This window comes from Bombus vosnesenskii, unplaced genomic scaffold (genome assembly GCF_011952255.1).
Source record: "Bombus vosnesenskii isolate JDL3184/JDL3185 unplaced genomic scaffold, Bvos_JDL3184-5_v1.1 scf7180000013289, whole genome shotgun sequence".
Lineage (NCBI taxonomy): Eukaryota > Metazoa > Arthropoda > Insecta > Hymenoptera > Apidae > Bombus > Bombus vosnesenskii.
The window spans coordinates 1,491,293-1,508,277 of NW_022882942.1; the positions used below are offsets into that span (position 1 = coordinate 1,491,293).

Sequence of the window (16,985 nt, forward strand, 5' to 3'; positions counted from 1 at the left end):
ACACGTTTCATAACTTTCGCATAATTTAATATACAAAATTTTAAAATTGTGTACATTACTACCGCTAGTTTACATAAAAAATTTACTCCCAAAAACAAATGTAACGAACTTTGCCAAAGATACGAGAACAATGTTTTATTGTTACATGCAACAAATACTAGATACACAATAAATTAGTAAAGTACAACGTAGTACGTCCAGTGATGTGCATGTAAATGATTATTTTTATAAGTACAATGCGAAATGAACGAAATAATATATGTTAAAGATAAACCAAATATAGAACTTGTATGTACTTGTATGTAAATGTATAGAACTTGTTTGCACACTATGCTTCTTTAAAAAGATTTTGCAATTCATGTAATATAGACGGGTTTTTTTTCTTCTTTAACATATACATTTCATTATAATCACATTCTAACATTCTTTGTTAATAACATCGGTAGAAACACATCTTTCTTTTACTAGTTACTTCATAATAATATAAGATAAAAGGTGTAAAATAATTACGAATTACGGAACAATGCCTAAAAAATAACGTAACAATTGACAAAGAAAGATATAAGTTCAACGAAACAAATTATTGCAACGATTCTTATTCGGAAAGATATGCATTCCATCGATGCGATGAAACTCACGTTTCTTATTGATTTAATTTAAATAAATGTTTCCATACAAGTTGGCTTTACACACCTCAATCTTTTGCATTAATCAAGCAAATTACGAAATGCTGTCAGGCCACCTACAAATTTAATATAAAACAATAAATATAATTATTATTAGCATTTACACTTATTGTGTTACTGTTTTATAGGTATATATTCACATAACACTTTAATATATATATATCCAATATATATCCAAATACAAAAGAAAAAGTAACAAGTGCAAAGGTTCAAAAACTTTGAACGATAAAGGGTGCACTCCTTTGTAATCATGTTTATGTTTCTTGTATCATTATTATAGAATGTGAAAAAAAGCATTTCACACACATGTTACGCACAAGGCACAGGAGGCTTACCCCTACTAGCGCGAGTTTACAAAATGGAATAAAGAACAAGAATTTACCACGTTTTTCAAATGTACTGATTTTGTCGCAATATTAATAATTTATCTAATTTTCTGTACAAACATATTTATATATATTACTTATGTGCATTTTCTCGCAAATAAAATGTATATATGTATATATATTACAAAGTAACTCCTCTGAGTCTGTACAATGATTTCATAGGCAGATTGTACTCCAAATTTAATAATCTTTTTCCTCGGAGCACGATTAGACTAGGATCTGTCAGTTCAAGCTTGATTCACTTTCTATAGCAAAGATCGTACTTGTCGTGGCATTTGCCATGACTGCAAACGTTTATCTTTGCTACCAGCTATGATCTAAAAAAATAAATGTTTGAATATTACATTTAATGTAATATTCTAATAGCATTTTAATAGAATATTTTAGATACCTTATTGTCTATGACTTCCATACTTAATAACATATTACCAGGTCCAGGTATACTGCATACAAGTTGATGATCCTAGAGTTTGTCTAAAGATTAATACAATTTCTTTCATAGTTAACATTAGTTTTTAAGTTCATACTAACCTTTGTATTAAATACATAAATATTTCCATCATAACAACCGGCAAACAACAGTTGTTTGTACAGACGCATGCATACAATTCCTACACCAGCATCATACTGCATTGTTTGTTCGCCATTCTATAAAATAAAGGAATGCAAAGAATGAATTTTACATGATGATGCTGTATTACAATGATAACATGGAAGATTATACAGTAGAACCTCGATTATCCGGGCACTCATTATTCAAGCATTCTATCATCGGAATATTCTACTATCGGTATATTTTGTACTATGTGTGTATGTAATCCATGCAGTATTTATTTCCTTCTATCAAAATTATCGGAAATAACTTTTCAATTCGGACAAACTCTTCACAGCATTTTAGTATGGTATTTACATTCAAAGCCTCATGGCAACAATGTTGTCAGAACGGAAATGAGTAATATTGTCAGTTGAAACAAAATATAAAATCATGAAAAAGTTGAGAAATGGCGAGAATGCAATAAACTTAACACAAGAATATCTATGTTGGAAAATCTACGGTCATTGGTATAAAAAATAAAGAGTGAGCAATAGAAAATCATTTACAGGATATTGACTCATCGAATGCTAGCACTTCCCAAACAAGTTGAAAACTGGCAAAAAATAATGATTTCGACACGATTCGTTACTAGTGGTTTCTACAATGTAGACATAAAGAAATACCTATATCAGTGCCGATTATATGCGAGGAAGCTTGGCAGTTTAATGAAAAATTAAATGGAAATCCTAATTTTCACCAAAGTTTAAATTACGTCACAGTATTCACCAAATGAGCATTAGTGTAGAAAAACTTTTTCGTGGGCTTGCAATGCTGCATAGCATACCAGAATGCGAAGATCGTAACAGAACTGATGTAATAGATTGGCTTGAATTTGATAAGAAATATAATATTGGCACACAAGTATATACCAATGAAAATCTTCAAAGTGTTAATAACAAAACTCTGGATCAAGAAGTGGACGAATGAACGGATGACTACAATGAAGATGTGCCTTCTCATTTTTTATTCTTAAGCAATTGTAGCTCTCGAAAAAGTGCTTGAATGGTTCGAAACATGAAACGAATGCAGCTAGAAGAAATCACTCGCATTAAAATATACATGACCTAGAGGCAAGATATGGGATCCGAAAGATTTTATATAGCGTTTAATTGTTTGTTTGTATCATTTGGTTTAAAATATATGAAGTCTCCTTATTATTCCTATAATCGAGATTGTATTGTACCTATATATATTATTTTTACAAACCGTAAAATCAAAGACAAGTATAGATGTGCTACTTGTACCACAATAAATCAAATGATTATTACGCATCAAACTATACACAGTGTGACTTTTTTGACCACAAATTGTGCGAAGAAATAGGCCATTTTGAGCATCTCGTATCGTTATCGGTTGACTACGTGATGCTACGATAAGAACTCTTCGTGGACCCTCGTTAGTTGCTTTTAAAGCTAATACAGACTTATCTGAGAACTGTATGCTGTTTCCTTTAATAGTACCCGACTGAAATATTCATACATTTTTTGTTACAAAAATGATATCCATACATATTCGATAAAAACAATTTTATACATAACATTTTTCAACGAACCTTTATATGATAGCGTGATACATGCCCTGACTTAGTACCAATAAAAATTATTCCCCATGCTTCATCCATACATTGTATGGGGCTACTTATATCCGCTGTATCTCTTACTTGCACTCCAGTCTAATGAAATTTATTTATAATAAATAATAATATATAGCAAAAGGAGTTAACAACATGTATGTATTATGCTAAATTGATAAACTTGTTACTGTTACCATTATGTTGTAACATCGTAAGGTTCCATCCAATGAACCAGAGTACATCCATTCTTTGTTAATATCTGTGCTAGTTGTATTGTATACATATAAACAAGTTACCGCTGCTTGATGACCTTTGTAGATGTTTAATATTCCATTAGATGCTTGATTGTACCTGTATATTCTGCCATCTTCACTTGCGGCTAGGAATGAATTCTCAAAAACCTAGAAAAAATACTTTCCTATTATTAAGTTGTAAAATTTAATCTAACTTGTAGAATTCTGATAAAAGTTATTTATAGTGGTAACAGTTTCATGATTATAGATAAAAAGAGAAATAACAAATAACTGCATTATAATATAGAAATAACACTAACATAAGTAAGAGGAAAATAACAAGTGGAAATTTGAAAACTAGACATTTTTACAGATTGTATTAACACTATTTCCCTGTATTTTTATATTTGTATATATCATATGCCAATAGAACACTTTATATGACAAAATAAATATTTTATGAAAAATAAAATATAATAGCAAAAAAGTATAATGGTTCTATACAAATTAGGACTATAATATAATTTCTTTGTTTCAAAGAATATTTGGATCTACTATGTTATAAAAAAGAAGAGAAAGTATCACAGAGTTTGATACCAAAAAATAAAAATACTTATGCATTACTTTAATACATACTTTCATGTCATTATTTCTTCCGTTTCTTTACCTTAATATCTAAAATAGGACCTTTATGAACCGTATATTGCGTCCTCGGTAGTTCTTTATCGTCATTTATATCTATTGCAGTCAATGTTGATCCAGACTTGCTGTGTTGTTGATTCTTAGTAACTATCGTTTTTTCTCCCACAATCTCAATATCTGGTTTATCACAATTCTGTATAATGTCTACAGTAATAGGTTCCTTCGCTAAAACTGGCATAACTTCGATATTGCGGTCTGCACATTCTTCATCATTTACAGGTGAATCCATATTTGCAGATCTTGGTATTTTCTTAATTTTAATGGAACTTATTTGATCATTAACAAGTCGTGTTGTATCGTCGAATTTTTTAACCAATTTTAAAGCCTGACTTCGTGGTAATTCACTCAATGATGTTGTCTTGCATACAGTAGGCAAATCTTTGGTTGATGTTGATTCCGCAAGACTTACGGAAGTATCCATTTGAGTAGAGTTAGGATAGACGTATGTGTTAATTTTGGATATTTCATACTTTTGTAATACGTCTAAGCTTACATTCGGATTCAAAATCGTATGTCTACAATCTACTATCCGTACTACGCAATTCATCATTTCGGACATTGTATGTTTTTTGTGTCTTTTAATTCCTTTTAAAGATTCATTACTTGAATTCAATTCATGTGCCACAACTTCAATTTCTGGAAGAATAGGCGTGCGTCGCTTTCTGTTCATTATTGGCTTTTGAATATTACGATTCCTTCTAGAATTTATTAATATAGTTTCGACTTCTTCACATGGTGATGTACTTGGAAACTGCATCCTGAAATTCTTTTCCTCCTGCTCAGTATTTGGGACAGTTACATCAATCTCTAATTTTATACGTTTCACACATTCTTCGGCATATCTCGAGCTTCGTCGAACAGCAGTCTTGCTGCTTCCTCTCTTATGCTTAAACGATTTCTTACTTAATACTTCATCGCTTTTTAACACTTCTGTATTCTCAGTAAAAGAAGAAACAGATGCGCAATTCTGATTATTATTTTCTTCGCATGCAGTCTTATCAAATCGCTCAATATCTTTTCTTTTATGTGATTCTTTATGTTCTTTAAGACTTATAAAGCGTTCATTTTGAGGTACACAATCGAATTCTTCAACAGTATTATCAACATTATTATCTTCATCGTGCAAAACTACGGAATCTTGCATATTTGCTTCGTTTACGTTTTCTAGTTTAAAACCAAATTTATCCTTTGATGTAGTTTCATCCATAATAGCAATATTTTTATCATTGTTAGATTCAGTTGATGCATCATAATTATTTCGAGTATCTTCAGATGTTCTTACAAATTGACTGTTAGTAGGTTCCTGTGTTGCAATATTCTCGTCAGTATTATTTAGTTTGTTTTGCAAAGTAGACTCCATAGTTTCCATATTAGTTTTTCTTTCAGCTTTTTCCGAATATTCCAAGACGTTCGAGATATTCTGCCCATCGCGAATATTATTTGAATTTGATTCCGTAAGACACGAATCTGAATCTTTTATTGAGGTCGACCGATTGATTTTCACATTATCATTTTCTACAGCTTGCTGTACCAAGGATTTTACTAAATTTGCTTCGATATTCATAGATGTATCATCTGTACATGTTTCGGATAAATTCATTACAATTTTTGATGACACACTGATTTCCAAATCTTGTTGAAAGTATTCATTATTTAAAAATTCTTGCGATTTACTAGATAACATTTGTAAATCATCTTTCTTCGAAACATTATTCCTTTCATTTTTATTGTCAGAAATGTTAACATCGATCAATGGTTCGATGCAAACTTCTTTAATATTCCTTAGTGAGGAATTTATAATCTGTTTCTCCTTATTATCTCTAAATTCAGGGTTTACCTCTGGGTTTGGTATAGCAGATATAACACCTTCAGAGCAATTAGTTAATCGCTTTTCTGATGACTCTACATAAAGATCTTGTGTTCTGTTTTCTGCTACTGCGTTTATCACTTCAACTACGTTTTTCCACAGTTGCGGATCATCACCTGTTTGTTGTTTAGTTTGCTGTTCGAAAGAATCCAATAATTGTTTCTTTTGATGCAATTTTTTAGCATATAGAGCTGACAGTGGCAACTCCTCCTCGTCAGGAGTTAAAGTATTCACAATCTGTAACAAATTCTCTAATTTTCTCTTTTTCTTTCTTCGCGCTTCGGCTCTTATTCTTCGCATTTTCGCAATTTCTTTCTTATACGTTTCCTCTAACAAAGCAAGGCCAGTGTTTGATTTCTTTTGATCATCTGTGCTTGGATTCTGAAGAAGAGAATCCCAAGTACTATCATCCGAATATATCAATGACCTTTCTGGTGTTTTGTTCTCCATTGGTTTTTCTACTAAATCTACGTCATTACTTGTCTTATTTGAAGTTTCATGTTTTTCTTTGCAATCTTTTGTTAAATAATTTTCTTTGTTAAGCTCTGGTACTTTTATTTCAATAGTGCCTTCATTAAGTATTTGAGGTTCCACAGATTCAATGTTTTCCGTCTCTTGAGATTTACTTATATCTTTATTGATATCTTCTTGGAATATAGTTTCATTCACTGAAACCTGTTCAGAATTTTGTTCTATTGTTGTTCGTTTCGTATTGATTTTTTTAAGTGTTACTTTTATTGCGTTATTAACTTGTTTCTTCTCTGTAACCGTACTTTGTGTGTCCTTGGTGCATACATTCTGACTGTCTGATTTATTTTCCGATCTTTTAACCGATCTTTCAACCGATCTTTCAGAGCTTTGTCTCTTTCTTTTTTTAGATGATTTAGTATCTTCGGCATGATATGCGATCTCTTCATCATCGGAACCACAAGTAGAAGTACAGCTTCCCCTTTTCTCTGCATGATGATCGTGTTTATACAATGTCTTAGATTTATTTGGCTGTATCGGACTGTCTTTTGTAGGTAAACTTCCTATAGATGTGTTGGCACATTGATTTGCTACGGGATTAGGTTCGATATTCTGAAGTAATTGTGTCATTAACGCGGATGGAGTTCGAGGTCTAATTACTGGCGTTTCAACTTCTCTGTCTTCGTGTGTCACGTCATTTTGTTGTAAATTATTGTCGTTTGGTAAGGTATTGCTTGTTAACATTTGATAGAGGGTCATTTTTTCTGTCATTAATTTATGGATTTCAACATCGATTGCGATCATCCTAGCCATGACAGCTTCTTTCATGGTTGGATGTTTAATTTTTACAGTATCTGATGTCAATGCTCCCTTCACTATCTTCTTTGAAATAGTAGGCTTCCGTTTCTTATATCTCCTTTTCGATTTATCGATTATGTTATTTAAAGTCTTATTCTTGTCTTTTTGATTCAACTTATTCGAAATTCGTGCCTCGTATTCTTCATTACAATTGATAGATAAATTTCTATCAATGGACGTGCTTATTTCACAAGGAACTGATATTTGCTTATCTAGCAAATTATTATCCACTTGCTGTTGTTCCCTCAGTTCTAGAAATTCTTCATTTGCTTCAGGCATTGATGCAGTATTCCGAAAGTTCTCTATGGACTTTCTCCTGGCAGTTTTTATTGGAACATTTAAATTTTGTGAGCTTTCACTTTCAAGGGGTGTAACTACTGGTTCGGTTGTGCAAGAAGATTGAACATTATGCAGTAAATTATCCTCTGATACATCGATACAATGTTCATTCCTTTCTTCGATTCTTATTTCTGTAATCGATGATGGTTCGATCGTTGCACATTTTTGAGAAATATTTTCAGATGTTGCATTAATAATATTTTGTGGATATTCTACTGAAATTTCTGAATTAATTGAATTAATAGGTTTAGTAGTTTTTAATATTTTTGAATTTGCTTCTAAATTTTCGTTTGATGGAGGTACAGGAAAAAATAGATTTGTAGTATTTACAGTCTTCTCTGCAGCCGCAAATAACTCTGATGGAAAAACAGCAGTAGTTTTTTCAGACGTCGTAGATTTCTCATTTTCACGCGTAGATGTTACATTAGTTTGATTTAGTTTCCCATCGTGATTGTTCTTATCAAAAACTTCTGACAACTCGTTAAAAGCTATTGAGTTAAAACTTGATGATTTAATATCACTCGGCAAATTCTCTTGTTCCTGCAATGATTTAGTCGTAAAAATATCTGCATCTCGCGCAATACAATCTTCAAGATCTAAGTCAAGAGAACTCAATTTCTTGATCGATTTTTCATCTGTATCATCTATATATTCGTCTAAAACAATAAATGACTGGCTATCTTCGTCAAGTGTATCGTGATGATTGTCTATGTTAGCTAGAAATAAAAATTTCGGTTGAGCAGAAAGATCGTAAGTTTGATCATTTTCCGTTGTTATATCTTCATCCTTAATTTTCAACGTCGTATCATCAATCTTGATATTATCTTTCACATTTAAGCTATGATCTACCGTTTTTTCTGTAATATTTTGTTGCTCGTTTGCTAAATTAGAAATTGAGAATATTTCGTTTTCTTCGTCCATTTTCTTAGAAGAATCTTCGTCACCATCTTTCTCTTCCTCTTTCGATACTATAATGGGTTTATCATTGAAACATGTTTGTAAGCATTGGTTGGAATCTTTGTATTCATTTATTGTGTTTTCTTCGATATTTGCATTGTTCATCTTTGTATGATATAATAGAGTTACTTGACAAATATCATTATCGGTGGTATCCGCGAGAAAACCCTTAAACGGACTACTCCGACTATCTGGAGATTTCACTTCGTTTTTACCACGTACTTTACTATAACCGTATAAAGTTTTTAATTTTTGGCTTAACCGAGACATAGTCCTATCCTGCTCTTCTACATCATTCGTTTCTGCATTTATATCATCGTTTTTAACAATAGCTTCCGAATGGATTCTCGTATCCAAAGTAGAATTACCAGCGGCTTTGGAATCTTGCAAATGTTCAATATTAATTGTATGACTGTATTTTTCAATATCAACATCGATTTGTTCGCTTAACGAATGGGATTCTTCGCCAATGTAGTTCGAAACAAGAGGTGGTGTACTTGTCATACATTTTTCAGTGCGAATTGGTTGAACATGACCAACAGACGTTGAGCCTACTGATGACATGTCGTTGCATATATCCTTTTCTTTGTTCAAGCTTACTGCGGACATAGATTCAGCGAACATACTCACTTCATTGACTTTAGTTGTATGTTCTCCCATTTCTTTATTTGATTCACCATCTTTTTTTACATTTTCCGAGCTTATTAAGTTTTGGTCCTGGGTTCTCGCCATTTCTTCATTTAAAACCTGCTGGTTCGAAATAATTATTTCATTATCTTGTAGTGCAACGTTTTCATTAATGCTTACTGTTTCTTTGTTACTATCAGTGAGCACTTGGTTGTTTCGTCTTACCACGGAATGAGTATTAACTTCTTTCTGTAGAGTTTTGCTATCAATTATCACTTCTGCGTTTCCCGAGCATGTTTCAACAGTTTGAAGTTTAGGTAAATTTTCATGAATATTATGACTGCTTGTTTTTTCAACTTCACTTTGATCGGCGGCATGTGAACTTACAACCGGTACTTTTTTATTGCCATCAGGCGTCTTTTTATGAGAATGTTTTTCTACAGGGTTTTCTTCTATCGATTTAGATTCATTCAGCTTCGAACTCTTTTTCTTTTTCTCACACGATTTCTTAGCTTTCTCTTTCTTCAATTTCAATTCTTTACTTCCCTCAGATCGAATATTTTTAAACTTAGAGGAGTCAACATCTGAAATTGGTTTCTTTGACTTTTTCTCTGATTGTAGTTTTAATTTCTTTCTATTCGGAAATTCGTCGAATTCTTGCTTGTCAATTTCTTTCGACAAGGATTTGTTATCATTTTTGCGTTCCATACGTTTTACAGAGTCTTTAAAAATGTTTGAATCATCGATGCATCGAGTTTCATTCTTCTCGTTGATGTTTTTCGGTTGTATAGAAATCACGGCTTCTTTAGTTTCTTGCGCGACATCCATGGTCTGATGCTCTTCTTCCAAATTATTCTTCTCTCTGGCCTCTTCTTTATCAGAATCCTCCGAAGTGGGCGTACTCGTTGATCTTACCGTAGTTAACCGTGGATCCGCTAGTTGTGCTTTATTTATATTAATTTCAGTTTTTATTTCGCTTATTGCTTCTAACGATTCCACGTTAGATTTATCAGTAGGTAGAGAATGGTGAGATTCTCGAATCAACGAAGCAGAATTTGCAGGAGCCTCTTTTAACGCGCCTAGTTCCTTCAAACGTCTCTGCAACGCGCGCTCTTTATATGCTTTTATGTCTATTTTTTTATAACCGCCACTCTTGTTTTCCACCGAGTAACTAGTTGTACATGCTTTTTCATCAACAGACTGATTATTCGTACTAGTATCAAGAACAAGATTTAAACTACTATGGGTTGCAAATGACATTATATGCGTTGTGTTGTTATCACTGATAGCTTCACTGTGCGATTGAATAGACGGAGATGATTCTTCAGTAAGTAAAGGTATATTAGTTTGATGTAAAGAGATATTCATAGATAACATTCCGTCTATTCGTTCGTTATTACTCGTCGTCGCTATTTCGTAATCTCTATTCATTTCCAGAGGATCTTTCGTCTTTTCGTTATCTACATTCACTGTATTATTCTTTGTAAATTCCGTTACTTTCTCCATAATTTGCCTCTGTTCCGCATTATTGGATTCTGGCATTTGTTTGAGTTGTGCTTTAGTTTTCGGTTGCGTCACTACAGAAACAATCGTGGGTTTGTTCTTAGGTTGCGACGATACGGTCTCACAAGTAACAGGAAGTACAGTGCAGTCTTCCTCTGTTTGTAAACTTTGCAATTTACTAAGCGACTCAGTTGACCGATTAACCGAAATATTATTAATTGTGTCATTCAATGAAGCATTCTCCTCGAACGAACTCATCGATTCCTCTTTGACGATTACTTCTTTCTTGATCTCATCCTCTGTCAGTGCCCGAAACCCTTCGGTTTGTTCGGTAGATTTTGACGAACCCGAATAAGAATTCCTTTTCCTCTTTTTTCTCTTCTCTTTCTTTCGTTTCTCTTTCTTGTCTTTTTTCCTTTTTTCACGTTTGCGAGATTTTCTTTCCTTATGTTTACTCTTTTCTTTCCATTCCTTTTCTATCTCAGCGACTACTTCATCTCTGATGGTTTCATTGAGCGATTTTTGCTTTGCGATCTTTTCCTTTTCTTTTATTACTTTCAACAATTTTGTCACATTGGGAGAAACAGTTTCCTCGTCACTGTCGCTGAAATTACTTGAACTGGTCTCGCTACTACTTGCCGATATTTCTGCTGTTTGTAGTTCTTCTATCTCGCTAGGATCGCTAATACACCTATCTAAATTATGCACAGAAACTTCGCGGGTTAAAGGACTTATGCTTAAATGTCTCATTGGTGAATCTGAGGAGCAGTATCTCGGAGCGCGATTATTTCTCTCATCTTTGCTTAAATTTTCTGCACTGTTAGAGGTATTTTTTCGCACAATAGTTGAAGCTACCAAAGTGTTAGTTAGTCCATACTTCGCTTCCCATTCTTCTTTCGTTAAATTTCTAAATGTATCCGGATCCTCTCGTTCCTTTCTCTTCCATCTTTCATACCTTTCGTGGTTAGACACGTGACGCGTGTTGCGATCTTCGGAATTGGATTTACGCGCTCTTAAGTGATCTATATCCGCGTTACTTTTACCTAACTGTTTGACTCGCGCGATCCCAGCTGAAAAAATATCATCGAGATCAGCTACTGTTTTGTTAGGAATCTGTGAGAAAGTGTTATACTCAGAAGCTTCTGTTATTGTTTGAACCAATGAAGCACCTGAACCTGTATCAATGCTCTTCTCCGGTTCCACAGGCAAACTCGTGTTTGATAAACTCTTCGTTCTCTCTGTTACTTGAAACAATATATCATCCAAGTCAGCTTCGTTAAATAGTGGTTGCTGTTGTTTCTTATGCGTATTCTCGATTTCGCGATCATTTGATAGTGATCGATGCGACAAATTTGTATCCTGTTGTAAAATATTAACATTCGATTCTGTGTTCAAAGAATAGTGAATAGATTCTTCTTTACTATATATAGATTTATCTTCTGCATGTTCTTCGTCTTGAGGATCTTGATACTCAGTAGATGGGATTTTTAGACTCTCCTCCCTTACATCCTCACACGAATGTACTCCCAGATTTTCGTTCTGATTTATAATTTTAATCTCTTCGATATCTGCATTTTGACTTTCGGATAATTCAGTATCAAACGGTATATCAAGTTGTAAAACTTCGCTCAAATGATGAATAAATTCTGTAGGTAAATCCGTAATACCGACAACAGCGCTTGGATCTAACATAGCGTTCAATTGATTCATAAATTCTATTCTATCGTATTCTTTCATTTTCTCGTCTTCCATGTTTCTTAGTTCTAAAGAAAGAGACGACTTTCTTTCTTTCACCAGATGTTCCATTGCAATATCAAACTTACGAAGACTCGAATTATTGACCATATTGCAAATATCGTTTTTACTCATTTTCAGGAAACGACTGATCACTCTTTTCTTCCATAATGCCTCTGGGGTAAAAACCTTTTTCTTTTCAGATTCTTTTTTTGATTTTTGATTCTTTTGAATATCTATGTCACTAGATGTTAGTGTTGTATTCGAAGAATGCGCATGTAATTTTTCCAAATCTCCGTAATTTTTATAACGATAACATGTATAATTTGATTTTTCATGTATAGGGATGACTTGTGGATCAGCATTTTTGTTAATTTTCGCCTCTTTTTGTTTATTTTTATTTTGATTCGTGTTATTGTTACTTTCAGAAGAATGCTTCCTAGAGTGAGCCCTCTCTTTATTTGAATTTTGAATTGCACTTTGTTGCGAGATTTCTCTGTTTTCAGGAATATTTATAACAGTCCTATGCCACTCTTCCGGTTTATGTATTTTCTTTGTTTTGGAGTTTAAGTTGAACACCACCTTGGGTCTTATTTGATCACTTGCCAATAATGCATTTTCGGTATTTTTACTCTGATTTTGTACACTTTGTCCCTCATCTATTGCCTTTATATCCTCTTGTTTCTCACAAATTAGTTCTGGCCCGCAGACTATATTTTGTCTACTTTTCTTATTCCTATTTTTTTTTTGTTTTCTTGTATTACTTGTATTTCCTTTCTCTACTGACAAAGAACGATGTGTACTTTCGATTGGTATTGGAATTTTGGATGATGTCAATGGTAATTCAGAAACTGTAGGTTTATCTTTATCGTTTGTTTCTTCTGTCAAGTTCATTATTTGCTTTGCAAATTCCATTGCTTCTTGCATATCTTCTAACCCATCATCCATGTTTATGCTTTGATTAGGATTGGAATTTCCTCCCACTGAAGGTTCTTTTGGTGGCGGTAGAAGACCTTCAGTGACATTCATAGGAGGTAGAGGCAATGGAAATTCCCTTATTATTTCTTGTCCGCTACTTGTTTGTGATATAACAGATGAAAAATTCATCCGTACATTAGAAATAAAAGGTTGACGCGATGGTATGTTTATAAGAGGCAATTGTGCAAAATTTGGTACAATGGGACCAGTGTTAAAATCTGATGCTGGTGATGTGTCCATTAAATTCAGTGGCACTGTAGTTGACCTAGATGCATCTAAAGGTACAAATAGATTAGAACGTTCTTGAGATGAGAGTCGCGGATCGAAAATTGGTGGAGGTTGGAGGGTTTCCTCCCTTTTATGAATTTTTGGCGGTGGTTGTTGAGGATTAAATTCAGGTATTTTTTCATTATTTGTTACTGAGACGTTTGAAATTCTCGGAGGTGGTCCCCTGAGATCAAAGGTAGGCGATTGTTGTATAACTTTTAAATTAATCTGACAAGTACTTGGTGTTTGACCTTTCAAATCTAAAGAGGGCATAGACTGTACACTTTCTTGTTTATTAGACGGTTCAGTACCTGATTTTGATCTTATATTTGGTGGTGGTTCACTTGGATCAAAAGCGGGAGGCAAATCATTAGAAGAAAATAGCGCTATTGAATTGTGCTGACAGTCATGGTTTAAAACAGGTACATTATGCGTAAATGGTGGTGGTGCTCGTGGATCAAATCCAACTGGAACTAAATCAGTTGCTTTAAATGATTTAACATGTCTTGGTGGAGGTATTCGATTACCATGAAAGGGTAATCTCTGTGATCCTCTAAAAAATGAATTTTTTCCATTCTGTTGGAAAACCCAATGGCCTCTAGGCCCCCCAATCCTTGGAGTTAACCTAGGAGGTATATTAAAGACCTTTGATTGAAAAACAGGTGGATTATTTAATTTCTTATCATCGTTTAATTTATTTGCTTCATAATTTGAATATGTTGAAGATGTAGAATCACAGATGCTGTTTGAATGAATTTCTTCATTAGGTGGTAGAAAATTAAGTGATCTCTTTCGAGAACAATCAGATACATTTTCTAAATTTTGATGAATTACCTCTTGGGATACATTTCTTTGTAAATTATTTTGGATTTGATTATCTTCAAGCAGCTTTGTTTCTGTGTGATTATTATGTTGTATATTGATGTTAGTATCCTGTGTGTTATCTCTATTTGGATCTTGTATATCTACTTGCACAGTGTTTTGATTTTGTGGACTATCTGTCTTTAACTCATTTTGATCGTCTGTAGTTGATACTGATATAGAACTTGTTTCTACATCATTAACATCTAAAGCTCTTTCTGGCAGTGAAATATTTACTGAATCTGTCGGTAATAAATTTGTTATATTCTCATCTAAATTCAAAGTTAATAACTTTTCATTAACATTATTTGAGTTTGAAGATATCAAACTTTCTGTAATATTGTTACCTTGCAATTGTAAGTTTTCTATGTTGCATTTAAAATCAGACAATTCGTTATGTATTTGTTCATGACATTTATCATCTTCCAGTAACATATTTGACTGTTTGAAGTCATCTTTGTCATATGAATCCAAGATGATTAGGGATTCTTCTTCATCTATAATTGTAATTTCATTATTTGTACTTATATTATCTGTAGACTTCTTCTCAAAACTAATTGAAATCTCATTATTAGATTCACTATCTACATTGCCAAATTTTAAATTATTACAATCAATCCTGCCTATATCTCTAAGGTCAGTGAATGTCAGGTTAAGTTCAGGTGGTTCGTGTCTAAGCTCAGGGATAATTTTATTTCGAGTATTTTTTTCTTCAGAACCATTATTTGGTAATATAGGCAAATCATCTTCCAAAAAATTTGTAATTTCTTGTTCTGTTATAGAGGATAATTTTTTCTTTAATTTGTCAGCTGTTTCTGCAATCTTTTGCTGACGTTCTTCTTCAGAACCAAGCAAGGGAGTTTGTGGTACTGATACAGGCTTATCTTCAATTAATTCTTCTTGGGGTAATAATGCTGTATGTATAGGATTTCTTATAAAGCCCATATGAAATTGAGATGATGTTGGTCTACCAGGCCCAGAAAATCTTACTATTCCACGACCACCTATTGTTCTACCCCTGCTATTTGGTCGATATTGTAAATTTCCTCTATATTGCAAATGAAAATTTTTATTCTGCTGCCATGGTGCAAAATTTGGACGTTCTATCCATTTCTCAGGACCAGGTAATCTATGTGGTGGTCGTGGATGATTAAAACTAGGATGTGGAAATCTGGGAACATTAAAGCCATTGGCTGGACCATTTGTACGAGCTCCTCGTGGTCCAAAGCTTCTTCCACGATATCCACTGCTGCTCATCACACTGTTAATTATGACACTTTAATTATCACAGTGCATTTGAGTCTACAGTTCTGTTCACTGTCATACGACCCTTAAAATGCACTAAACCTATTATATTAATGTTTATATGCTGCATAGTTTATTTAATTAGGGTCTTCTTATTTTGGAAAATGAAATACTTTAAAGAAATCTGTACATTTAAAGTAATGTTCATTCTAATGCTCCATCAAGTTATTAACACAAACTTTAAAATATTACAACCTATTACCATACATAATAAATTAAAGCTCTGTGCAAAATATACAGAAAGGACTATCCTTCTTTTATTCCTCAATCTTCTTTTCACTCCTCACGTCTTTACGACTGATATTAAATCCTTACGATTTTTAATTGCAACAGTGTGTGTGTGTGTGCGCGCGCGCGTGTGTCACAATTAGTATACACTCATTATCCTCGGATTATTGTAAGAAAAATATAGAATCCCCGCAACGTTAGCGAAATAATAATAAAACGACGTGTACTTATTATTCAAATATAATCGCCATGTTGCACAATCAGTTTCACTAATCTCGATAAACAATACGTATACTTCGCTGTCAGATAGCTACATTAAACTTAACTACTTTTAGAAAATGTCAACTTCTTTATGTGATAGTCAATGTTCAAGCACTATCGCGTGTCGTGCGATTATAGCAAATATGTTTCGATACACAATCACTACGTATTCTATTCATTTAATTACATCTTCACTGTTCATGTTTAAAAACGTAAATTCAGTCACGAACTGACTAACATTTCAGATTGTTCACATTCGTTGTCAGCTTTAACATAGCAATGCTCTTCACAAAGTCGACTTTTTATATTGTCGACTATATTGTTGGTAAATTTTAATGTAAAACATATTTCACATAATATTTAATATGCGAAACCATAGAGATATAAAGATAGAATGCGTGAACAAGTTGAAAAAGCGATATAGGAATACGAAGAAAACGTTGTGTAGAGATTCATATAGTAAATATTCTAATATTAGTAAATATAATATAATATAGTTCATATAGATATTCATATAGTAAATATGTAGTGTAATACCGACCAACGAGCCTCGTTAG

General features: G+C 33.1%; 1 protein-coding gene across 4 annotated transcripts; it reads right to left on the reverse strand.

Annotated features, from left to right (window-relative positions):
• Nucleotides 1-10: 10 nt before the first annotated feature.
• Nucleotides 11-16,865, reverse strand: LOC117232559 (uncharacterized protein PF11_0213-like). Of its 4 annotated transcripts, none has more exons than XM_033491991.1 (8): nucleotides 14,982-16,860; nucleotides 4,141-14,876; nucleotides 3,435-3,641; nucleotides 3,220-3,339; nucleotides 2,874-3,131; nucleotides 1,604-1,720; nucleotides 1,464-1,535; nucleotides 1,248-1,389 (listed from the first exon to the last, which is right to left on the reverse strand). In XM_033491991.1, exons 1-8 carry the CDS (start codon nucleotides 15,889-15,891, stop codon nucleotides 1,318-1,320), a joined length of 12,492 nt encoding a protein of 4,163 aa, XP_033347882.1. In that variant the 5' UTR covers nucleotides 15,892-16,860; the 3' UTR covers nucleotides 1,248-1,317. The 4 variants fall into 4 exon arrangements, with proteins under 4 accessions (XP_033347880.1, XP_033347882.1, XP_033347881.1 ...); XM_033491990.1 differs by having other exon boundaries at nucleotides 4,141-9,414; nucleotides 9,517-16,860; XM_033491989.1 differs by having other exon boundaries at nucleotides 11-1,389; nucleotides 4,141-16,860.
• Nucleotides 16,866-16,985: the final 120 nt, after the last annotated feature.

Coding starts and splice junctions, on each gene's coding strand:
- LOC117232559 (XM_033491989.1), bottom strand. CDS start 15,891: ATGAGCAGCAGTGGATATCGTGGAAGAAGCTTTGGACCACGAGGAGCT. Junction 3,132..3,219: donor TATCACGCTATCATATAAAG/GTTCGTTGAAAA, acceptor TGAATATTTCAG/TCGGGTACTATTAAAGGAAA. Junction 1,390..1,463: donor TGGAAGTCATAGACAATAAG/GTATCTAAAATA, acceptor TTATTTTTTTAG/ATCATAGCTGGTAGCAAAGA.